The 26,688-nt window shown below is 37.1% G+C and overlaps 1 protein-coding gene and 1 non-coding gene across 4 annotated transcripts in view; both read left to right on the forward strand.

Moving 5' to 3' along the window:
• CERT1 (ceramide transporter 1) overlaps positions 1-26,688 on the forward strand; it is a 105,414-nt gene that overhangs the window by 14,497 nt on the left and 64,229 nt on the right. For all 3 annotated transcript variants that reach the window (XM_019462997.2, XM_019462996.2, XM_019462995.2), the window contains one exon: positions 23,968-24,084. In XM_019462997.2, the coding sequence (XP_019318542.1) occupies positions 23,968-24,084 (117 nt within the window). The remainder of the gene's footprint in view (positions 1-23,967; positions 24,085-26,688) is intronic.
• LOC128778488 (U2 spliceosomal RNA) lies at positions 16,568-16,758 on the forward strand. Its single transcript, XR_008424074.1, has one exon. It is a non-coding gene; the product is annotated as a U2 spliceosomal RNA (small nuclear RNA).

A 26,688-nucleotide genomic window follows, 5' to 3' on the forward strand; every position in this document is an offset into this window, starting at 1 on the left:
AAATCAAGAATGAGACAATTAACTGACTGAACTACCCAGGTGCCCTCTGTTTGTCTTCTTAATACTAAGTTTTGAAAGTTCTTTAAGTTTACCAGATACCATAACTTTTATCAGACATAGGGTTTTTTTTTTTCAGACATGTACTTGGCAAATATCTTCTCCTAGCCTAACAGACTGATTTTTGTCACTATCATCAGAAAATAAATCACATTTAAAATATATTTAAATGTAGGATGCCTGGGTGGCTCAGTCACTTCAGCATCCAATTCTTATATATTTTTTTGATGTTTATTGTTTACTTTTTAGAGAGAGAGGCAGAATGCGACCAGGCAATGGGCAGAGAGAGAGGGAGACACAGAATCTGAAATAGGTTCCAGACTCTGAGCTGTCAGCACAGAACCCAATGTGGGGCTCAAACTCATAAACCACGAGATTGTGACCTGAGCCAAAATCAGATGCTTAACTGAGTGAGCCACCCAGGTGCCCCAAGCGTCCAGCTCTTGATTTCATCTCAGGTCACGATCCCAGGATCGTGGGATTGAGCCCCACATTGAGCTCTGTGCTGAGTGTAGAGCCTGCTCAAGATTGTCTCTGTCTCCCTCTGCCCTTCTCCCCTGCTCTCCCTCTTGCTCTATTTCTAAAATAATCATATTTGAATGTATATTTTGCTGACTTTTTTTTTTAATGTTTATTTATATTTGAGAGAGAGACTGAGAGTGAACAGGAGAGGGGCAGAGAAAGAGGGAGACACAGAACTCGAATGGGTTCCAGGCTCTGCACCGTCAGCACAGAGCCTGGTATGGGACTCAAACTCACAAACCATGAGATCATGACCTGAGCCGAAGTCGGACACTTAACCAACTGAGCCACCCAGGCGCCCCTATTTTGCTGACTTTTTGCTCTGATTCCTTAGGAGCCCTTGAAGGCTATCTATTTCCCAGTATAATTTACAAAGATGCTGGCCCTATTATTAGATATTAAATACATTATTTGTACAGAGGTGATATTTCTCATTTTTTTTTTAATTTTTATTTTTTAGTTTGGGTGTACAGGGGCGCACTGTTGCTTAATTAAATTGAGAAAACTTTAGGGGTGCCTGGGTGGCTCAGTCAGTTGAGCGTCCGACTTCAGCTCAGGTCACGATCTCACGGTTCGTGAGTTCGAGCCCCGCGTCGGGCTCTGGGCTGATGGCTCAGAGCCTGGAGCCTGCTTCGGATTCTGTGTCTCCCTCTCTCTCTGCCCCTCCCCCATTCATGCTCTGTCTCTCTCTGTCTCAAAAATAAATAAACATTAAAAAAAAATTTTTTTTTTTTAATTGAGAAAGCTTTAGTTTTCAAATTACCTGCTTACACCTCATCATGTAGTGAATTCACTGGTACTGCCGTTGAGCTGCTTCTTTGGAGTGAGTACTGTGTAGGCTTGACTTTTGTTGTTTCTTCACTGAAGGAAGAAGACCATGGCTGATAAAGAATGAGATGTTCTCTTGGTCACCACATTACAGAATATATATTATCCAAAAATTATTTCTTTTAAAAATATACTTGATCACTTAAAAAAGAAAAAGTCACTTACAAATTGATCGTAAGGAACCAAGAGACCCAAGAGACTGTGATGAATTGAAGCTCATCCAGAAATTAAGGTGGTCTCTGAAATGATAATGTATTGAGAGCAAGGGACAGGGTTGGGTAATGATTTCTGAAACTTACACATAAACCCAGTTTCATGAAGTGAAGTTTTCTCCTGTTATGAAAGATGTCAAGGAGTTGCATTTGGCTTTTTAAAAATTAGGAAATTCAGGGCCTCCTGGGTGGCTCAGTTGGTTGGGTGTCCAACTTCGGCTCAGGTCATGATCTCACGGTTCGTGAGTTCGAGCCCCGCGTCAGGCTCTGTGCTGACGCTCAGAGCCTGGAGCCTGCTTCGGATTCTGTGTCTCCCTCTCTCTCTGCCCCTCCTCTGCTCATGTTCTGTCTCTCTCTGACTCAAAAATAAATAAAACATTAAAAAAAATTAAAAATTAGGAAATTCATCACCTCCACTTTATCTCCTTGCCCATAGTAAATGAATTAAAAAATATTTAACCTGAAAAGGGAGAACAGGAGAGGAGACAATAGAAGAGAGCCTTTTAGAAGCTGAAAAACTGATGGACTGCACAGTAAATTAGTAGATCCTAGAAATCCAAATCCTAAGTTATCATTTGAAAAAGCTAGGAACTAGATTTACATTCACAATAATGTAATACTTTAGCAGTACCAGATACCTCTTGAAACAAGAATTCGGAGGTGGAATTTGATTAAAAAAAAAAAATACAGAGGATACATTGATTATCAGTTTAAGAAACACTCGTATCCCCAGATTTTTCTCTCCCAACTGTGCGGTTGGGTGATTGACTTATCCCTGTACCAACCTGACAAAGAGGAGAGGTTTATTCTATAGAGAGAAAAAAATAGTGCTCTCTAGGCTGAAGAGTGGGGAAATAGGCAATAGAAACTATTGAAATCAAGGAATGATACTAAATAGAGGTGATTAAGGGAAATGTGCAAAGTGGGTGCTGAGACCTTAACTTTACCCCATTCCCCACTTGGCTACCCATACACTAGGTGACAGATATTCTCATTGAGGGCAGTAAATTGCTGGGGACTCCTAGAGAATCTGACCAGCCCAAGAGGAAAGACCTAAAGATAACATCAGAACTTCCCCAACAAAGTAGCCTAACTGGATTATCCAGCAGTGAAGCTCATCTTTGATAAACTAACCATGCATAACTTTACAGATTCCAGTCAGCTTTATAGATCCCCAACTCTTAAAAATGAACGGTTAAGATCACCAGGCATATGAAGTTTCCAGTATGAAAGAGATCAAGAGAGTAAATACAAGACTAGCCAACAAACTATTCTAATATTCCACAAAAATAAAGAAGAAAGTTTGTTTTCTCTGTATTCTCAGAGATGAGAGCATTTGGAATCATGAAACAAAAATGTACACTATAAAAAAGAAAAAGAATAAAACAGACCTATTGTAAATTATAAATATGGTAGCAGTGATTTAAAAAAATCAGAAGGGTTAGAAGATAGAATTATAAACATTTCCCAGAAAATCGAGAAGATAAAGATAGCGAATAGGAGAAAAGATAAAATTGAAGGAATGATCCAAGACTTTAACATTTGAAGAGTAGAAACTTCAGGAAGAGAGAACAGAGAAGAAAGGAAACATCAATAAAAGAATACAAGAGGGGCGCCTGGGTGGCTCAGTCATTTGAGTGTCCGACTTTGGCTCAGATCATGATCTCACAGTTCGTGAGTTCGAGTCACGCGTCGGGCTCTGTGCTGACAGCTCGGAGCCAGGAGCCTGCTTCCGATTCTGTGTCTCCCATTCTCTCTGCCCCTCCCCCGCTCATGCTCTGTCTCTCTTTCTGTCTCTCTTTCTCTCTCAAAAATAAATAAACATTAAAAAAATAAAAATAAATAAATAAAAGAATACAAGAAAAATCCATAGAAGTAAATTTACTTGGACGTGAGTTTACACATTGAACGGGTCAAAGGACGTGAGTTTACACATTGAAAGGCCAGCATAATAGATGAAAAAGGACCCATTATTAAGGACATGTCATTGTAGTGAGTCAGATCACTGGGAAGAACGAAGATCGTGGATGCTTCCAGAGGGGAAAAACAGGTCACAACAAAGGATAAGGATTCAAAATTACTGTGGACTTCTCAAAAACAACACTGATAGCTAGAATGCAATGTGCCATGCCTTCATTCTTCTGAAGAATTATTTTCAACACTGAACTCTTTATCCAGCCAGACTATTAAACAAATGCCAAAAGGGCAGATAAAAACATTTTGAAATGTCTCAAAACATTTACTTGTTGCAGCATTTAAAATGTCTTATTTTAGAGATACATGCTCACATATCTACAGATGAAATGATAAGTTTAGAATTTACTTCAAAATAACCCATCTGGAAAGGCTTGAATTGGTGGAGGGTATAGATGAAATAAGAATGGCCAGAAATGTTAATTGTTAAAGCTGAATAGTGGTGTGTGGGGTTTATTATCCTATTCTTTATTTTTGCATAGGTTTGGAAATTCTCATAATAAAAAGTAAACTTACAAATATACATACTACTACAAAGCTTTCTTTTGGAAAATGTGCTCCATGAAAACAAGGAAGTATTAAATAAAAAGGAAGATAGGACACAGAACATTGTTCTCAGAGTATGATCTCCAGGCCAGTAGCATCAAAGCCAACTGTGAACTTGACAGAAGTGCAGATTCCCAGGCCCAACCTCCGATCTAATGAATCAGGAACTCTGGCTATGAGGTTTGGTATTCTGTCTCAATGATTCTGATATATACGGAAGTTTGAGAGCCACACTTAAAAAATAGCTGTGCTCAAGTAAAGAATGGATATCTCATTTCTCTTAACAGCTTGTTCTCTGGACTTTGATATTTGATCTGACATTTTTTTTTTATTTAAAAAAAATTTTTTTTTAACGTTTATTTATTTTTGAGATAGAGAGAGACAGAGCATGAATGGGGGGGGTGGGGTCAGAGAGAGGGAGACACAGAATCCGAAACAGGCTCCAGGCTCTGAGCTGTCAGCACAGAGCCTGACGCGGGGCTCGAATTCATGGACGGCGAGATCATGACCTGAGCCGTAGTCGGCCGCCCAACCAACTGAGCCACCTAGGTGCCCCTTGATCTGACATTTAATTGAATGGAGTCATTATACATAAAGGCAGAAGAATTCCTATTAGTTGTGCTATTGGTGCTAGCAATCTGAATGGACAATGGATGTGAAAGGTTCAGACTTTGGTAAATTGTTAAGTCAGGTAATTGTCTCAGAAACGGACTAGTTATGAGTTGAACAGATGAACATCTACCATATGTCAATCTGACTGCTGGTCCAAATGGCATCTTGACATTTTCTGCTAGCATTGTTCATTGAATTTTCCATGATCTAAAATGTCTTTTTCCCTCCTCCACTATCAAAAGCCTGTTTTTTCTCTGGGCCCAACCTAAGCCACAACTTTTCAACAAACCATTGCTCATCTTTTTTACTTAACTGTAAGATTTTGTAAAAAGAAAACATGGACTCTGGTGCGCCTGGGTGGTTCAGTCAGTTAAGCGTGTGACTCGATTTCAGCTCAGGTCATGATCTCGCAGTTCATGAGATCAAGCCCCCGCGTCAGGTTCTGCACTGGATTATCCAGTAGTGAAGCTCCAGAGCCTGCTTAGGATTTCTCTCCCCACCTCTCTCTGCCCCTTCCCCATTCTCTCTCTGTCTCAAAATAAATATATAGACTTAAAAACAAAATAAAACATGGACTAAGCAACTGTTACGTGCTAAGCATTATGCTAGGTGTTTTACGTGTTACCTCCTTTAGTCATCATAATAATCTCCTTATAACCTAACTAAATATTAACATATATTTAGCCTTTTCATATACGTGCTTTTCTCTTGGTTTGTGCCTTCGATTTTTATTTCAAGAAGAATGGCAATTGACCACTTCTATTTCATAGTACAAGGATTTCTATTAGCCCATTGGTTCCCAAACGTCATTGTGCATCTAGAAGGCTTGTTGAAACAGATTCCAGTTATATTTGTAAGTTTTATGTAAAAGTGAAATTTTTTTGAAAGACATGAATATTTTCAAATTACTGAATTGTTTTTGATACTTAGAAGGCTTGGAAAGAATTAGTTTTAGAAGCCAAGTTAAGGTCATTAAGATATGCCTTGATCATAAAGTAATTATAATCAGGGGCGCCTTGGTGTCTCAGTCAGTTAGGTGTGTGACTTCAGCTCAGGTCGTGATTTCATGGTTTGTGAGTTTGAGCCCCACCTTGGGCTCTGTGCTGACAGCTCAGAGCTGGGAACTGCTTCAGATTCTGTGTCTCCCTCTCTCTCTACCCCTCCCCAGCTCACACTCTGTCTGTCTGTCTCACTCTCAAAAATAAAGATTAAAAAAAAATTTTTTTTTTTTAATTTTTTTTTTAACATTTATTTATTTTTGAGACAGAGAGAGACAGAGCATGAACGGGGGAGGGTCAGAGAGAGGGAGACACAGAATCTGAAACAGGCTCCAGGCTCTGAGCTGTCAGCACAGAGCCCGACTCGGGGCTTGAACTCATGGACCGCAAGATCGTGACCTGAGCTGAAGTCGGCCGCTTAACCGACTGAGCCACCCAGGCGCCCCTAAAAAAAAATTTTTTTTAACAAAAAAATTATTACAATCAAATAACTTCTGGCAAAGTTTTGGAACATTCCAGTAATGTTATCATTATGTAAATGCATCTTCATGGTTCTACTATCAAATTATTTGAATAAAAGTTCCTTACTGGGTGGTTTTTCCCAGTTCCTAGCACAGTACCTGTGTGAAAACCTGTCAATTGACCTATAGCAAATCTTTATATATATATTTTTTAGGTTTTTATTTATTCAGAGAGAGAGAGAGAGAGAAAGAGAGAGAGAGAGAGAGAGAGAGAGAGAGAGAGAGAATTCCAAGCAGGCTTCGCACTGTCAGCACAGAGCCCGATGCAGGGCTTGATCCCATGAACCATGAGATCATGACCTAGCCAAAAATCAGGAGTTGAATGTTAGCCCACTGAGTCACCTATGCACCCCAGTGTTTATATTTCTGATCTGGGTTTGATTTTCAGAAGTCACCAGAAATTATTCAGAATTATTAAATCAGATAATTGAAGCTAAATAAAGGTATTTGAGCCAAATTATATTTTAGAGCACAGCATAAAGAAGATATTTACTTATATTAATTTGCTTTCTAACACTTCTTCCTTTTAGTCTAAAATAGTACAGTTTTAACATAATAGAAAATGTGCTTAGATGTAGAAGTTTGCTTTTTATGATTCTTGGGACAGGTGGGTGATCCTCTTTTTAATGGCAAACCATTACCAGTAAAATTCCATTACACCAAATCTACAAGCGATTTTCAAACATCATGGGAAAAGATTACAACTTTATTTTTACTAACTTTTAGCTGAAATTTAGCATTTTCTTTATTAATGTAGTCAAAAATTACAGTACAGTACATTATCAGTATTTGTGACTTTTTCACCAACAGAAATTATAAATACTGTCCCATGGCATTATTGGCATACTGCTACTAGATAGTAATTTGTTAAAATAAAATAACACATACAGGGCGCCTGGGTGGCTCAGTCATTTAACTGCCTGACTTCAGCTCAGGTCAGATCTTGCAGTTCATGAGTTCAAGCCCTGCATCAGGCTCTGTGCTGACAGCTCAGAGCCTGGATCCTTCTTTGGATTCTTTGTCTCCTCTCTCTCTGCCCCTCCCCTGCTCACACGCTGTCTCTCTTTCAGACATTAATATTTATTAAATATTAATAAAAACTAAAACAATAACACGTATGTATATTAGTATACCTTAACTTAAATTTTTTTGTTATGTAATTGGTTTCCTTTAGAATTATATGTATTTTGCTTCATACTTTGAAAACATGTTCTCAGGATTTTGAAAGTTTCATCAGATTTGCATAGGAGTGCATGAAACTTTGCATTACACAGGGCTGCACAGAACATTTTTGTAGCATTAGAATTTTGTTTTGAGTCTGTTGATGTCTTCAAGTAATTTAAGATGAAAGAATTAATACCTAAATTTCTAATTTTTTTTAATGTTTATTTTTGAGAGAGAGAGAGGCAGTGTGTAAGCAGGGGAAGGGCAGAGAGAGAGGAAGACACAAAACTTGAAGCAGGCTCCAGGCTCTGTGCTGTCAGCACAGAGCCTGACCGCGAGATAATGACCTGAGCCAAAGTTGGACGCTTAACCGACTGAGCCACCCAGGCGCCCCAGTATCTAAATTTCTAAAGTGAAATGAAGTATTTCAGGCCCAGGGAAGAAAAGAAAATGCATTACACTATCCTTTCTCTGCTGGGCTTCAGGCTATCTTGGATTTTGAGGTTTTGCATGGTCTACCTTTTTCTTAAACTTCATTTCTTACCAGACTCCCTCCAGTCATGCTACGCTTTTAGTGTCTTATCTAAGCCTGCTCTTTCCTGCCCATAAGTATTTATATGTGCTTTTCTTGCTGTCTGGAATGTTCTTTCTTTCTTCCTTTGTCCATTCCATTACTTTCTTGGAAACCTTGGCCTACCTGATTAGATTACTTTTTTTTTTTAATTTTTTTTAATATTTATTTATTATTGAGAGACAGAGAGAGACAGAGCATGAGCATGGGAGAGGCAGAGAGAGGGGAGACACAGAATCTGAAGCAGGCTGCAGGCTCTGAGCTGTCAGCACAGAGCCCCGACGCGGGGCTGGAACCCACAAACCACAAGATCATGACCTGAGCCGAAGTCGGATGCTCAACTGACTGAGCCACCCAGGTGCCCCTGATTAGATTACTTGTAATATAGGCTTTCTCAACATAATGTACCGTTCTTATTTATGGCTTTTACAGTTGAAGTTTTACATTTCTTGTGTGATTGATTTGGTTAACGTGAGTTCTGCAAAGTTAAGAACCATGCCTGTTTATCCTCGGCATTGTATCCCCAGTGCCTTGAATAGTACTTGGTAAATCATAGATGTTCATAAATATTTCATTGGTTGGTTGGGTTACATGGATAAATAAATAAACATGAAAGGTTTAAATCATGGTTGTCCAATAAAAATATGTTAGTTACATATACAAGCCATATAAGTAATAGAAAATTTTCTAGTAGCCACATCAAAAAAGGAAAAACAAGTGAGATTGATTAATTATATTTTATTTAACTTAATATATCCAAAATATTGTCATCCTAATATACAGTCATAAGAAATTATTACTAAGATATTTTACATTTTGTTTTTTACCAAGTCTTCAAAATCCAGTGTGTATTATACACTTACAGCTCATTTTAGTTCAGACTAGCCATACATGACTAATGACTACTATATTGGACAGCACAGGTTTCAATGTCAAAGCATATTAAAAATTAAGAAATTGGGGGCTGCCTGCATCATGGTCCAGCCTTTATTTCAGGGTAAATTTTGAAAGCAGGATTTTGTTTGTTCAGAAATTCCCAAAATTGAGATATATCAAATCAGTGTGTTAAATGAAAAAAATTGAAATGAATACTTAATACTTACAGTTTGCTTACCTATATATTTTCTTTAAGATTTGCAAGTTACAAAGGGAAAATACAGTCTTGGAAAAGACATCACGCATTTGAGGGCAGTGAGATTATTCAAACTGACCTTGTCTAAGAATCTTTTGTTAGGTTCTGCTCTCTTGAAGTAACATTTTTATTAAGTGGCTTTAATTATTTTAGCATTTTTTATTGTAGGATGAGTCTGGGAAGGTTCTTCTGGCAAAATATTACTGTATTTTAATGAGTCTGATGCCACCAAATTTAAGATGCACTGTTATTTTATATGTCACATTGCCATTTTAAGTTGATACCATTTGTAAGACATCCTTATTTCAGAGACAAAATTTGTATGTGTGGCAGGGAATTTTATAATAGGTGAAATGAGGTATTTGAGTAGAAATCTCAAAGAGGAAAATGAATGTGGTAAGAGGTGACATGGTAGGAAGCAGCAGTTGTCAAGTTCCTCCATGGCTAGTTGAAGGAACTGTAAGGAGTCCTGTGTGACTGGAGGCCTGGATGGTCTGTAGACAAGGGGAAAGTAGTAGGAAAAGAAGGCAGAGAGGTATGCTCCTGATTCTATAGAGCCTTGTGGGTCCTTGTGAGGACTTCAACTTTGTATGCGAAATGAAAAGGGAAGTTATGGAAGTCTGAGCAGTGGAGTGATTTGATCCTTGTAACAAGATCACTTTTGGCTGCTTTGTTATGAATAGTTTGTAGGAGGAGGATGGAAGCAGGAAACCAGAATTAGGCAGCCCTAAGAAATTATACACATAATCCAGGTGAGATATAGCAGTGGTTTGGATCCAGCTAGTATTGTTTATTAGAAGTGAATGGATTCCAGATTTATTTTGGAGGTCCAGCTGACAAGGTTTGCAGATTTGCTGATGAATGCCTTATATGATTCAGTGAAATGAGTCGGATGATTTCAGGTCTAAGCAACTGTTGGTTACCATTTATGGAAATGTAGAAGCCTAGAGTTTGGTGAAGCAAATCACATGACCAGGTTTTGATGTGTTGAGATTCCTCTTAAATAGTCAGGAGAAGACACAAAAGAGGCAATTAAGTAAGAGTTTGGAGGTTAGGGAAAGAGGACCTGTCTGAAGTTATAAATTGTGTGTGTTTGTGGACACGTGAATGTACATGTGTCAAGTGGTATGTGTGCAAATTTATCTTTTGATCCTCATATCATTGACTGTTTCTTCAGAATTCCCTCCCCCGCCAACCCAGTATGTTTAATTTTTGATTTTAATGTTAGTGGTTTTGTAAAATGTTAGATGATATTTGCTAAACATTTGTCAAATGTGTGGCTCTTGGTTAACAGTGGGATAGAAAGAGAAAGGTTGTAAGGAAAGAGACTTTTGTATCATTTTTAACTTTTTACTTTGAAATAATTTTATATAAAAAATTGTAAGACTAGGGGCGCCTGGGTGGCTCAGTCGGTTAAGCGTCCGACTTCAGCTCAGGTCACGATCTCACGGTCCGTGAGTTCGAGCCCCGCGTCGGGCTCTGGGCTGATGGCTCAGAGCCTGGAGCCTGCTTCCAATTCTGTGTCTCCCTCTCTCTCTGCCCCTCCCCCGTTCATGCTCTGTCTCTCTCTGTCTCAAAAATAAATAAACGTTAAAAAAAAAAAAAATTGTAAGACTAATGTGATAACTCTTGTGGACACTTAGATTCACCAATATTTTAATGTTTCTTTTATCTTGTTCTCTAGACACATGTACACATGCCTTATATCTTTCCCTGAGTCATTTGAGAGTAGGTTTCATATATCACACTTCTTTTCCTCTTAATACTTCAGTGTATAATTTCCAAGAGCAAAGATATTCTCTTTGCAGGTATAACCATAATATAGCTGGCAAATTCAGGACATTTCATGTAGTAATATCTTTTTTTCTAATTTAAAGTCTGTATTCCAGTTTTGTCCATTGTTCAGCAGTATCCTTTGTAGCATATTTTTTCCCTTCAGTACAAAATCCAGTCTACAGCGTGTATTGCATTTAGTTGTCATGTTTCTTTTAGTTTCTTTTAATCTAGACCAATTAGCTCCTTAGCCTTTCTTTGTCTAGTGTAACATATTTTTGAAGACTCTGGGCAAGTTATTTTCTAGAATGTTTTTCATTTAGGACTTGATGTTTCTTTGTGATTTGATTCAGGTTATGCATCCTTGGCAAAATACACTAAAATGATGTGGTGTCCTTCTCAGGGTATATCTCACTAGAGGCACAGATATCTGTCTGCTTTTTTTTATATGTAAATGTTATGGTTAAGATTTGAAGGGTGGGGAGGTGGACGAGGGTTCTATGACTTAAAAAGAAAGTTGGAAAAAACATTGAATTAAGCTTGGTTCATTATTCGCCACTAAAAATCTTCCAACTTGATTCTCCTCATTTTGATTCTCTGCTTAAACTTTCAGATTATCATGATTTTTCTGGGTGGAATTCTTACAAGGAATGCATTTACCAGAAAATGGAAATGTCTGCTTACCATAGCATTTATTCCTCCCTGTAAATCATATGATATTTTCCTTGATACCTATGTTCATTGATAGTTTCTACATTTACATAGCACTATTTTCATTCCTTACACTGGGGACTTTCCCAAGATCATACCATCTATGTTAGATTCTGAATATAGCCAGCTGGCCTGCTTTAATGCCTCTGTCATTGGCCTGTACAAGTGATGATAATCTTATGTGGTTCACTTTGAACATTTTGTTGAATATCTTTTTCTTTTCACTTTAAAAAAACTTTAAATTTGAAATAATTGTACTTATACAGAAACTTGCAGAATGGAACCAGAGGTTTTATTTATCCTTCATCCAGTTTCCCTGCATCGTAAGATCTTACATAGCTGTAGTACAGTTCAAAACCCAGAAGTTGATATTGGTACAACCCACAGACCGTATTCACATTTTACCAGGTTTACGTGTACTCATTTGTGTGTATGTCTGTGTGCATGCATGCACATGTGTATGTAGTTGTATGCAGTTTTATCACTTGCAAAGATTCTTGTAACCACCATTACAGTAAAAATAGAGAACTGTTTCATCACCACAAAGATCCCTCATTCTACCCATTTATAGGCTCTTCTGTCTCTCTCTTCTCTCCTTCCAGCCTTCTCTCTCATTCCTAACCCCTACAACCACTCATCTTTTCGTCAGTTCTGTACTTTTATCCTTTTGAAAATTTTATATAAATGGAATCACACAGTATATTACCTTGTGAGATTGGCTTTTTTCCTCAGTATGAGTAAGATGCACCAGGCTATTGAATATGTCAATAATATGTTCCTTTTATTGCTAAGTAGTATATGTACCATAGTTTGTGTAACATGAACTAATCAAAGGACATTTGGTTTGCTTGCAATTGAGGGGCTGTTACTAATAAAGGTCTCATGAACAATTATGTGCATGATTTTGTGTGGACCTTAGTTTTCTGAATTTTGGTCTCCGCGTTCAGTATATAAATATTTGTTCAATGTCAGTCACTGTCCTAGGGCCTGAATTATACTGGTGTACCTATTAGGGACTCTTGTACACAGTCTCTAATCACATATGTTTAATCACATATGTATGTAATCACACATGCCTGAACAGTATGTTTGGGCTCACATTTTATGTGTGCTTTTGTAACCTCTTTGTATCTTCCCACATATTAAGTTGTTCACTTTCCAGACTTTGGAAATACTGTTTTTGAATGGATATCTTCTACTCCGTTAGGAAATGAACATTTGCCATTTTTGGACTGCTATTGTATCATTCAGATGTCCACTCATGGAATCAGAAATCGCTGGAGATTTTTCAGCAGAAAGTGTTTAGAAGTAAACAAAAGAAACACTTTGTGGGTAGTGCATAGGTAGTAACTGCAGGAACCAGCTTTTATTCCTTGGGTCAGAGGAACGAAGGGACGAGGTTGGGGTTATCTGAACTTAGAAGTTGGAGGGAGAGCCCTGCCGAGTTGGGAGTTGGACTTATGAAGAGAAAGGTTTGGCCACTGGTGCTGGTACCAGTATCCCAGGAGCCTTTTGGGACTGAGGCTTAAACCTCTGAGTTGAAAGGACTGCCTGGTTAGTACTTTCAGAAGCTGAGACTCAGGCATCTGGAGATGGGAACACTGTTCATCTGCTATCTCAGAAGCTTAGAGGAAATGCACTGTGACATCTAGAAGAAGGATTATACCCAGTGTAGTTGGTATTAATATCTTCGTAGTTTGAAGGGGAATGCTGTAGAGCTCCACTTCACGTATCTAGTAAGTGGCCCTTGCACAGTTGATGCTGGTACATCTGAGGTGGCCAGCTAGTTCAGGGAGTTCTAAAAGAGGCTGGAGCCCGGAACTGATTACCATTTCCAGGACTAAGGACCTTTGCTAGACAAATGTTGATGGAAACGGTATGTAACAAAAAACACAGGCTTTTTCTGCCTTCCTCCTGGCTTCCAGTCTCTGGCTAGAATGGTGCCCATACTGAACCAACAAAGAAGACTAATAGAGGGGAAATGTATTTTGCCGTATCCCAGTCCCAGTAGCATAAAATAATATAGAAGGGTGGATTTAAGAGAGCCGATATGGTTAATAAGAAGTGGCAAGCTCATTATCAAATGAGCTTTTAAAGAATTCCCTGCTATGAGTCTGAATAGGTCTTCTCAATGAATCTGCAAAAACCAGAGTCTCATTTTCCCCTCTCACCCTAGCATCCCTCCAGCCCATCAACTCCCCTTGTTACATGATTATACATATTATGTTATATATTATTACATATAATATGTTATTGTTATGTATATTATGCATTATACATTATTAATGAATTATTATGTACATTATATGTTTTATATGTTATATATTATGTATATTATGTTATTACATATTATACATATTACATGTGAATTAGGCCTAGGTAATCAGGCTGCTGATACATACCCTCCCCCACCTCTACTGCCCCTTGTCTCCCCCAGCCCTACCTTGATTGTGAAGCAGGATCTTAAAGAGAAGCAATGACAGAAAGGTTTTCTTATGATAATATTGGCAACTGCAGCATCCAGTTTCTAGGAGCAGCAGTGCCAGTAGTGGCTTCCAGGGTCCAGAAGAGGAAGCGGCCTGTCTGTACAGTTGACACCGTGGGGTGCAATCTCAGAGTTCTCTCTCTTACCTAGTCTCCCCTGGCTCCTTTCCATTTTCTGACCTCGTTTATTTATATTTCTTAGCAATATGAGCTGCCTGATACTTTCAAAAGAAACTTCTTCAGTGAGCAAGCATCAGTTTCTCTTACTTGTAATTTAGAGCAATGTTTGATGTATTTTATTTGAATCTGGTAGGCTTTATTTATTTTCTGGCTGAACAAAGATATTTTAATATTTTGCATTTGTTTGTAAAAAAAATTAGATGCTCAGCTTAGATAATTTTGTCTTTAACCTCAGTGAGCATTGGACAGGATATTTGGCAATGAGTAGAATAAGGGTGAAATCTCGATTGTGGTGGTACTAGGTGGCTAAAACTAAATAGAAAAACCAGCCAGGCACCTTCCTGACCAACAGAACCTGACAAAGGTTGTGGTACAACCAGGGCTGATGGAAAATGAGTAGGGAACCACAGAGGAGAAACCAGAGAAGGGCAACTCAAAGTTGTGTAAAAAGTCTACCCAAGTCTCTAGTTGACTCCTAAACAATGTATGTGGGAGACAGATAGAAAGTAGTCTTAAAATGTGATCTGAGTCACTGCCACCATGGGAGAGATGTGGGGGAGCTAAAGCTGCTTTCAAGAACATTTGCCATTTTTTTAACTGTAGGTACCAAGAGAAGGAATGTAGTTAGTGAGGAGATAATCCAGAAAAAAAGAGCCAGAGAAAGGGAACCCCAAATGTAAAACTCGGTCCAAATTTGTACCTGACCTTTCATTTGTGTGTGCACAGGCCAGACTGAAAGTACTCTAAACTGAGACCCTAGCTGCTGCCCATTGAACACATGACAGAATTAGCAATTTGGGTCTGAGCATGTTAATTGCCTGCTGAAACAAAAACAGAATTTTTCAGAGTAAAACAGAATCCAGGGTTCACAACCTAACATTCACAGTTTTCAGGGTCAACTCAAAATTACTCAAGATACAAAAAGCCAGGAAATTACAGCACATTCTCAAGGGAAAAGACATGAACCAAGGCCAAATTCAAGATGAGCAAGATGAATTATCTGATAGGGATTTTAAAGCAGGTTGTATGTTTGTGTGAGGTAAAAGAAAATAGGCTTGTAATGAATGAAAAGGTAGACCATTTCAGCAGAGAAAAAGAAAACATAGAACCGATGGGAATTTTAGAACCATGAAGAATGATATCTGAAATAAAAACCATTCACTGTCTGGAATTTATAGTAGAGATGACAGAAAATAATTAGGATTTTGAATATACATCAAAAGAAGTCATTTTTTTTAATGTTTATTCATTTTCGAGAGGCAGGGGAAGGACAAAGAGAGGGGAAGACACCGAGTCCAAAGCAGGCTCCAGGCTCCGAGCTATCAGTACAGAGCCTGATGTGGGGCTTAAATTCACAAGCCATGAGATCATGACCTGAGCCAAAGTCAAATGCTTAATTCACTGAGCCACTTAGGCACCCCCAAGTAGTCATTCTTAACCCAATTTTTATTTTGTTTTGTTTTGTTTTATTTTAAATGAGCAGAATTAAATGGGTTTTAGGAGTCTTCAGAGAGAAAAGAAAGTGAAAAAATATTTGAAGAAATTATAGTAAAACTTTCCAAATTTGGTGAAGAATGTAAATTTATATATTTGAGAAGCTCAACCGACAATAGGACAAATTGAAACCGGATACATCATAGTCAAACTGTTGAAAACTAAAGATAAAAAATCCTGAACTTAGCTATAGAAAAATGACACATAAATGGGGACATTCAAACTACTGTATACTTCTCCTTAGAGATCATGGAGGCTAGAAGACATCTTATAATGGATTCAGTGAAGATACTCTTCAAAAAGGAAGTGAAATAAAGATATTTTTAGATAAAGGAAAACTAAGAGAACTTGTGGGCAGACGACCTGTGCTACAAGAGATGCTAAGGGAACTTTTTCAAGCTGGAGAGAAATACACCAGAGGTAAACAGGTCTTTAGGAACTAATGAAGAACATCAGAAAAAGTGAATATGTGTTGGTAATTATAGGATTATTTTTCCCTTTTAATGCTTTTAAGATACAGAAAATCTGAATAAGCCAGATCTAAAAACCTGAACTTAATATCTCCCTACCAAGAAAACCTGTCCACATGATTTCCCTGGTATGTTGTTTAATACATCCAAAGAAATAGTTCCAATCTTATACAAACTCTTTCCTACACTTTCCTACACAGCGTAGGTGTGAAACCTAAACCTGATGAAGACATCACAAGAATATTAGAGCTCTATGGTAGACATAGATACCATATTCTTTTATAAAATACTAGCAAATCAATAGTAGAAGAATTATGTATAACTTCTCAGCCTTTTGGCTAAGATTATGTGTAGTATCTATTCTTATCAGTTTAATATTTGATACATCCTCTATCCACGGACAATATAGTAGATGGATTTTTGGAGCAGGGAGATGGAATAGGAGGTTCTTCCATCCACTCCACACATCGACCTTGTATTGCAGTTCCTCCAGGCATGTTGCACTGCCTGCACCCTCAGGACAAAAACAAAAAAGTGGATTATATATAATGAACAAACAAATGTACTTTATCTTAGGAATTAGAGGTTAATTTAATGTAGCAAATCAATCATTATAATTCACCAGTTTTTTAATTTTATTTAAAGCCAAGTTGGTTAACATATACTGTAATAATGGTTTCAGTAGAATCTAGTGATTCATCACTTACATATAACACCCACTGCTCATCCCAACAAGTGCCCTCCTTAATGCCCATCACCCATTTAGCCCACCCTCACCTAATACCCCTCCAGCAACCCTGTTTGTTCTCTGTATTTAAGAGTCTCTTGTGGTTTGCTTGCCTCTTTTTATATTACTTTTCCTTCCCTTCCCTGTGTTCATCTGTTTTGTTTCTTAAATTCTACATATGAGTGAAATCATACAATATTTATCTTTCACTGACTGTCTTGTTTTGCTTAGCATAATAAATTCTAGTTCCACCCATGTTGTTGCAAATGGCAAGATTACATTTTTTTATTCCGTTGTATAGTAAAACCTTGGATTGTGAGTAACTTGTTCTGCAAGTGTTCCACAAGAGAGGCAAACATTTTTAATAAATTTTAACTTGATAAATGAACAATGTCTTGCAATACAAGTAGTACATGACTGACATCACATGATCACATATGAGCCAGTGGTTCTTCTTTCTCTCTCTCTCCCTCTCTCTCTCCCTCTCTCTCTCTCTGTCTCTCTCTCTCTCTCTCTCTCTCTCTCGCTGTTGAATTGTGGGTGATGGTCTCCCATGCTTGGATACTCCATCTCAGGCCACGGTGTTTGACAGAAATCAGTGATTTTCCAGTACGTTGGAAGACGCCCACAAATGGCACTAGTGTAGTTTTTGTCACTTCAAAGCACCTGTGGACAGTCCTTTGCTTTTCTATACAAGACTAAGCTTAGAAATGCTTTACTTCATTTTAGTCAGGCTGCCTGCAGATATAGACCCTTTCCTCTGCTGCTTTATTGCCAATTACTCTAAATACGGTATTTGACGAGAGTATATTAATACTGTAGTGTAGTCAACATCTGTGCAAGCATATACAATGACCCCCAGGAAGAAAAAGATTCCATTGAGCCAACAAATAGCAGTGATTCTGTTAGCGATAGTGAAAGTTGTCCTCCTCTCTCTTGTCTCCCTCACACCAGCCATGAAGGTTTTCAAAGGTAAGTGCAGGTTAATTTGTCTATTTTTCTCTATATTTTGTATCATATTACAATATTGTCATCATTTTTTATGGGTATTTTGGGGTTGTAGAACGAATCATCTGAGTTTCCATTATTTCTTGTGGGGAAATTCACTTTGATATGCAAGTGCTTTGGATTACAAGCATGTTTCCTGAACAAATTATGCTCACAAACTAAGGTTTTATACCACATCTTTATCCATTCATCAGTCAGTGGACATTTGGGCTCTTTCCATAATTTGGCTTTTGTTGATAGCACTGCTATAAACATTGGGGTGCATGTGCCCCTTCGGATAATACCTGATAGTGCAAATGCTGGGTCATAGGGTAGCTCTATTTAAACATTTTTTTTGTTTTGTTTTTTCAGAGAGAGAGAAAACATGAGCAGGAAAGGGATAGAGAGAGGGGAGAGAGAATCCCAAGCAGGCTGTATGCCATCATTGTGGAACCCAGTGCAGGGCTTGATCTCACAAACCATGAGAGCATGTCCTGAGCCCAAATCCAGTTGGATGCTTAACCAACTGAGCCTCCCAGGTGCTCCTATTTTTAATTATTTGAGGAACTTCCATACTTTTTTCCAGAGTAGCTGCATCAGTTTTCATTCCCACCAGCAGTGCAAAAGTGTTCTCCTTTCTCCCTATCCTCGCCAACATCTATTGTTTCTTGAGTTGTTAATTTTAGTCATTCTGACAGGTTTGAGGTGGTATCTCATTGTTTCCTGATTTGTATTTCCCTGATGTAATTCACCATTTTAACAAACTAAAGACAAAAATTCGTAACAAATTTCAATAGATCAAAAAGGTTTTGACAAAATCCCAATATTCATTTAAATTGAAAAAAAAAATTCTTAGGGAACTAGAAGTAGAAAGGAATATCAGCCTAATGAAGCGCATCTACAAAAACACATAGTTTAACATCATGCTCAATGGTGAAATATTTTATGCTTTTCTCCTAAGATTAGGGTCAGGGCAAGAATGTATGTGGCCTTATCACTTCAGTTTTAACATTGTATTTGGTCATCCTAGTCATTTCAGTATGGCAAGAAAAAAGATCTAAAAGGGCATAAAGATCAGAAAGAAAAACTTTGCAGTAGCATCAAGGTTTTGTAGATATTTTTAGGTGTAAAATAGGTGTTATAGGTGTTGGAAGTACTAAGTGAATTTTGCAAAATCATAGAATATACAGTTAATATACAATTATGAGATCTATTATATACCATAAGCAGTGAAATTTTAAAAACAATTCCATGTACAGTAACATAACAAGACTTAGGAATCAGTCCTGCATTATGGATTGGACATGTATAATACAGGCTACGTGAGATTATTGAGAGAAATTAAAGAAGACATGAATAACTGGAGAAATGCCCATGGATTAGAAGGCTCAGTATTGTTAAGAGGTCACACCTTTCCATATTAATCTATAGAAAAATCTATGGAATTCCTGCAACCTGGTACTAAATGTTCTTGGAAATACAATGTGAAATGCAAACTACCTAGATTAGCCCAAATAGGTTTTAAAAGGGGAGTAGAGTTTGAAGACATACACTACATGATTTCAAGACTGATTATTGGGCAGCAATAATTTGGTGTTAGGAGTAAGAATAGACTTCTTTTTTTTTTTTTTTAAGGATTTTATTTTTAAGTAATCTCTACACCCAGCGCGGGGCTCAAACTTACAACCCCCAGATCAAGAGTTGCATGCTGTACTGACTAAGCCAGCCAGGTGCCCCAAGAGTAGACATATAGGTCAATGGAACAGAACAGAGGCCAGAAGTAAACCCAAGCAAGGATGAGGAGTAACTGGACTTTGATAGGCTGCTGGTGAGAATGTAAAATGATACAACTAATTTTTGGCAGTTCCTTAAATATATAGTCACTTTATAAGCCAGGCATTCCACTCTAGGTCAGGAGAAGTGAAAATGTATGTCCCTACAAAGATATGAATTTTCACAACAAATTTATTCAAAATAACCAAGAAGTGAAAGCAGTTGTCCATCAACAAGTAAATAAATAAGCAATATGAAGTTCACTAAAATTTTAGTTGACTTTGAGTTTGTTTCTATGTCTTCTCACACTCTGTCCACTGAGTTTAACCTTTCAGAGAGTCTTTCATTCTACTTGTGCCAACACCAGAGAAATCTCTTCTAAAGTATCCTGTGGTACTGTTCTAGACTTTTGGGTCTTTTCTATAATGCTGCTTCTGGAATTTTCCTTATTGTCTTCTTGGGAAGTCCCTTTGCTTCTTCTTTTCATGGATCTCAAATACTTCTTGCTTCTCTTTGTTACTCCCTCATTTTACTGATGCATATCTCCCAGGTTTGAAAGATAAATTTTTATTTATCTTCATGGTTTAGAACTTTCATACCAATTAAGTGCCTGGGTGTGAAACCCTTAAATATCATTACTATATGCCTTTTTTCTTGGACTAAATTTTCTCATGGAAGAATCTTCCTATAGACAGAAGAGGATGGAAGGAGAGAGTGTGAGTGCTAGGTTTCTGGGAGTCAAGTAGGGGAAAGATCTTTAGTATAAATACTTTCTGATTTGCTTTTTTTTTTCCCTTTCCCTACACCCCACACCCACTGCTGTGTAAGACTGTCCCTACTTCTTACACCTGTCTGATACCATCTCTCTGAGGGCTAAGGGTGGGGCTTCTAACACTGTACAGTGGTAGGTGAGTAGTCACCAATGCTTGGGATTCCAGGAATCTAGTTGTACCTTTTAATGACTCTTGGTCAGTTTTGTTTTCAGCTCCACCCTTGCCTTTACCTTTATGGCTACCTGATGCTTCCAGTTCCCTTGCTTTTCCATAATTGCATACAAACTGGCTTGATTCTTTTGCCTTCTTTTTTCTTGTAGATGTTTAATTTTCAGTTTTTTTCAAGCCTGCTGTCAGTTACCACATTCTACTTTTAAATTTTGTTGAAAACTTTTCTTTTTTTTTTTTTCTTTGTGGATTTATGCCTCTTGTTCCTATAAGGTTATTTTGGCAGATAATGGATGCTTTGGGCTGAATGTTTGTGTCCTCCCCAACCTCATGTGTTGAAGCCTTAATTCTCATTGTGATAGTAATCAGAGGTGGGGCAGGGCCTTTGGGAGATAATTGGGTTTAGATGAGGTCGTGACACCGAAGTCTACATGATGACATTGGTATCCTTATGAGGAGATGAAGAGACCAGAGAGCTCTCCTTCTTCTCCACATGAGGACACAGCTGGAAGGCAACCATCTGCAAACCAGAAAGAGGGCCCTGACAAACACCCCACCATGCTGGCACTGATCTGGACTTGTAGCCTCCAGAACTGTGAGAAATTTCTATTTAAGCTACCCACTTTATGGTTTTTGTGTTATAGAATCCCAAAGAACTAAGACAAACCAAGACAGGTATAAGTGCCATTTTACTTTTTGGTATATTTTCTGTCCTTAACAATGAATGTTGACATGGTAAAGTATGAGGTCCACCTACATTTTCCTTGATGTTTTCCTTTCTGATGTTGGCTTTCTTCTATTGCGTGCATTCTCAGTGGGGGCACAGCTTGGTTTTGGGGAGAGTGAGATAAACTCACTTGTGTTAATTGCAATTGTGTTTGAATGAAACAATTATTGATTATATGTTGGGAGGGTTGTATGTGTGTTGACACAATATATAAGCTCGATTGCTTAGACTTCAATTTATTCTCTTTTGGGGGGGTATTGCCACATTTAAAAAAAATTTTTTTTAATGTTTATTTATTTTTGAGAGAGAGAGAGAGAGAGAGTGTGTGTCTGCGGGGGAAGAGCAGAGAAGGAGACACAGAATCTGAAACAGGCTCCAGGCTCTGCGCTGTCAGTACAGAGCCTGATACAGGGCTCGAACTTGCAAACCACGAGATCATGACCTGAGCTGAAAATTTGATGGAGCCCCCAGGCACCTCTAGACTTCAATTTATTCTCTTAAACACATTCTCTTAAGAAGTTCGTAATTTTCTTTACCCTATAGATCTAGCTTCCCTCACTTTTTCGCATTTTGGGAATTCTGTGTTCACAGACTATGTATTATCTGACAATTGGTGCGTCCCTCTTTTCTGCCACCTGCCTGTCAGATTGCTGATGGTAGAACTGGCTAACTGTACATTTTCTGTCAACTACCACCTCTGTGTATAGGTATCAAGATACTGCATCTCATAGTAAGTTTTCAAATTCTTTAATTCCACCTTCTAGATTATCATTTTATTCCATTTCTCTGTAACTCTATTAAAAGCTTGACATTTTTCTGCATTTCTAAACTTTGAAAGAGGGAGACGAGATCATAATTGGTATACTTTGGCAGATTTAGGAATTTGGCAAATCTTAAACACTGACTTCAGATTTTACTAAGTCACTCATATCCAAAGGAAGGCTAGCAGTGAGTTTCTCTTTTCAGGAATATTTTAATTGTGGCATTGTACTCATTGGAAGATTGTAAGGAAGTTTTGAAGATGTCAAAGAGGGAGGAAAAGCATTTGATGGAGAAACTAGTGAATTTTGAGCTAATAGGATCTTATTTTCTAAAGCTTTAAGGATGTTAAGCCCAATACAAACTGTAAAACATTTTGAGGAATGGTAGCTGGAAATAGAATGATTGTGAAGTGAAAGTTTAAAAACTTCTGGCCTATTTAGAACAGTAGACCTAATCAGTTAAATTATTTACTTGGTTCTTCAGATAGTGTGTATTCTTCCCTTCCTCCAAGAAACTTTTTTTAGGAACTGAATTCCATTCTTAAGACTTGAATGTTTGGCATTTCATTAAATTTCTAGTAATCATTGTATTTGTGATTGTTAAGTATTGGTTTGGTTTTTTTTTTTTTATGTGTTTCTGTATTCTTAATTACTGAAGCAGGGTATGCATTGTCTTGTTTTTTCTTTTTCTTCTTTCTAGTATATTCTACCTCCCACCACAGTCTGAACTATGATGTCTAGCATATAGTGATTCAGAAAATACTTAATTTATATTCTTTAGCTAGTCAGAACCATGATTTGTTGTATTAATCTTAAAAGAGAAACTGTTTCATAATCTAAAAGACATTGTAGAGTCCAAATGTTTTTCCTAAACAAACACATAAGGTGATAAAAGATTGATACTGTTAAAGGGAGGAAAGAATAAACAAACCTTAGAAATACAATATGTAGATTCTGTTTATCAAATAAGTTAATTATTACATTAGGCAGGGAGAACTTTTTCCCCTCTATAGATAAAATTGTTCACAGGAGAAGAAATTGATTGACTCTCAATACTCTGGTAAAAGAAGAGGTGGTATATGTGATAGGGTCCTGTCATATTTGAATTCATTTACTGGACAAAAGTCAAGGATATAAAATATTCATTTTAAAGAATGTGAAAGACTGAACCAAATAATTGATATTTTTATGAGATGTTTACATTTTGATATAGACAATCTCCTCTATCTAATAGAGGTCTGATGTAATATTTATTTTATTTTTCTTTTCATTCAAAACTCTCCTGGCTGTTACTGTCAAAGATATTTAAAAAGCTAGAAGTTAATTTGAAATACTTGAGGGCAAATGTTAACATTATTTTGTCACAGAATGTGAAAATATTTTATCACATTGAATGAAATACAACTATTCATGATGAGCATTTACTTTTGAATGATAGAGGCAGGGGAAAAAGTAGTAAATATCATCCCTAAAACTTGGCCTATTTTGTGTGTGTGCTTTTGGTGGCATTCCCACTAGTTAAGCTAATTGAAAGCAGTTGATGAAAATATTAGCTCTGTTCTTTTTTTAAATATATTTACGTATCAACTCATTTATAAGAATAATGAATGACACTTAGTTTTTGGTAACTATGCTCTTGTTGTGCTCTTTATGTGAGACGTCTTCAAAAAAAGTTATTTGAGTAGAAACAAAAGAATAACAGGCATCTTGCAACAGCCAGAATGTATATGTTCGTTTTTGCTATAGGGTGTAACACTTCTAAGATATAATTAGCTTTTCGTTTTCTACTGTTTTCTCCACAGCCTCATGATTTTGATGAATGTCGATTTGATATTAGTGTAAATGATAGCGTTTGGTATCTTCGTGCTCAGGATCCAGATCACAGACAACAATGGATAGATGCCATCGAACAGCACAAGGTAGGGTCTCCAATGTTTATCCATCCATGAAGGATTAAGCAAGAGACTGGTAGTAACTCTTTTAAAAAGTTTTTAAATGTAACGTGTTATTGAAAAGTTGAACAATATTTGAGTGGTAAAGATTAAAGCAGTACAGGTGTAAATTTTTTTTAATTTTTTAATGTTTATTTTTGAGAGAGAGAGAGAGAGTGTGTGAGCAGGAGAGGGTCAGAGAGAGACGAAGACACAGAATCTGAAGCAGGCTCCAGGCTCCGAGCTGCCAGCACAGAGCCTGATGCCGGACTCGAACTCACAAACCATGAGATCATGACCTGAGCCGAAGTCAGACACTTACAGGCGTCCCTATAAATTTTTGAACTAATTTTATTTCTAACACTTGAGTTGTTCTGAAGCAATTTGCTACAACAAATATTTTTATTTATTTTTTGAAGATCTAATTGACTTTGTTAAACAATACATGAGTCGGGTAGCACCCCATCTAGCAAGTTGAGAGGCACCCCAACAAATGTGTTTAATTATTAATTAAAAAAAATATGCCTTTTTAAAAATAAAACATATTCTTGATTTTTATACTTAGGATTTGCTTCATAGTTAATGCCTCTTTTATGATCTGGATAAAAGGACTTTTGAAATAATATTGGGTATAAAACCCTAATATTTAGAAACTTACATGTTAATTTTTGCAGTCCTCTATAGCTATTTGGGTAAATTCATAGTGTAAATATTTGTACATCACTTAATTTTTGTAAATAAGAAGCCATCTAATAATAAACCTTTAGAAAGTCTATCTTATGTAAATGTATAAGCCACATTGTAATTTAAAGCTGTGAATAATAATTGGTAAGTAGACTAAGTAGATATTAATAAATCTGTAGCATTAGTGAATTCAGTATATTATGATAAAACAAGGAATAGGGAAAGGTATAAATTCATGATGCTATTTCTGAGTGTGACTTAAGAAAACTTTGTGCTTTGCATACTTGTCTGTACTTGTTTACTTGGGTTTCACAGAGTTGTAGTTGAAACACCTGTTTTGGTCACTTAACAGATGCAAAACATGCACACATACAACATGCACACACACATAAACAAGAAGAACCTGTCTGATTTGAGGTACGACAGGCATTCTTTTTGGTATGAATCATGCATTAACTTTTATTTCTTGATTATTGATTATAAATTTTTCCTGGCATGAAGAAAATTGGCTGTAATGCCCATTTCTTTCCTCTCTGTTTTAGCTTTAGTTGAAAACTGGTTTAAAATTTTGTGTGTTGGGGTGCCTGGCTGGGGCAGTCCAAAGAATCTGCTACTCTTGATCTCGAAGTTGTGAGTGTAAGCCCCAAATTACGTGTAGAAATCATTTCAAAATAAAATCTTAGGGGCACCTGGGTGGCTCAGTCAGTTGGGCATCCGACTTCTGCTGAGGTCATGATCTCACCATTTGTGAATTCGAGCCCCGTGTCAGGCTCTGTGCTGACAGCTCAGAGCCTGGAACCTGCTTCGGATTCTATGTCTCTTTCTCTCTCTCTGCCCCTCCCTGCCTCCTACTCTGTCTCTCTCTGTCTCTCTCTGTCTCTCAAAAATAAATAAATGTAAAAAAATAAAATAAAATCTTAAAATCGTGTGAATGTTGGTTATTATATTATTCAGAAAAGAGTCTAAAAATTGAAAAAATGGCTAATAGTTTTCTATTATATAAAAAAGAGGTGAGCTAAAATCCCAGAATCTGAATGCTTTGAATCCAGGCTGACCTCGATTCAAACACTACATCCTGTGCTGTGTATGACATATGTGACTTTTGGCATGATAATTTACCTCTTCTTGGTGTGTATAAGTAATACATGAGATAATATATGTAAGATTACTTACCAGAGTGGCTGATATATTTTCTCATTTATGACAGTAAAAAAGAAAGGGCTTTATAGAGTGACAACTAAATTTACTAAATTATACCTGTTGTTTTTGACTGAAGTATTCTACATTCAGTGAGAGTTGCTAAATGTGTATGCACATAAAGAGAGTAGCGTAGTTTGTGTATTTAATCAGGGCCAACCCTTTTACTAACAATTAAAGATATCATTTAGTAGAACTAATTTCTATATTTTTAACTGAGATGACTTTCAAAAGCTTAATCAGTTGATTAACTGATTAGTTGATTATAGGGATTTTTGTTTTCTGTTTTAAGCATATCTTATTTTGCTTGTTTTTCTTAGTAAAGCTGAACCTGAATTCTTTGCAGGTTCCCATTTTGTATTTTCTCCACAAGTGAAGGATGCCTAAAGCATATATTTCTTCTATCATTGATATCTTTGCATCATTGAACAATGGATAGGTTTAATCTGAGTTTTATTAGTGCAGTGTGACTTAAGCTGAGATAACAGATTTTTGGTGAACTTTAAGTTTTTAGAAAAAAGATTCAGCAGCAAGATTTCAGATACATTATGCAGACTTTTTCTTCCTGATTTCTAAAAATAGTTTATTCATAGACAAGGAGAAATCATTGTTAATTATAACTTTTATTAATAATTATTTAAGTGTAGGGGAGCCTGATGGCTCAGTCGATTAAGCATCATCCTACCCTTGATTTCAGCTCAGGTCCTGACC

Source organism: Panthera pardus, unplaced genomic scaffold (genome assembly GCF_024362965.1).
Source record: "Panthera pardus isolate Hobbes unplaced genomic scaffold, ASM2436296v1 HiC_scaffold_2, whole genome shotgun sequence".
Classification (NCBI taxonomy): Eukaryota; Metazoa; Chordata; class Mammalia; order Carnivora; family Felidae; genus Panthera; species Panthera pardus.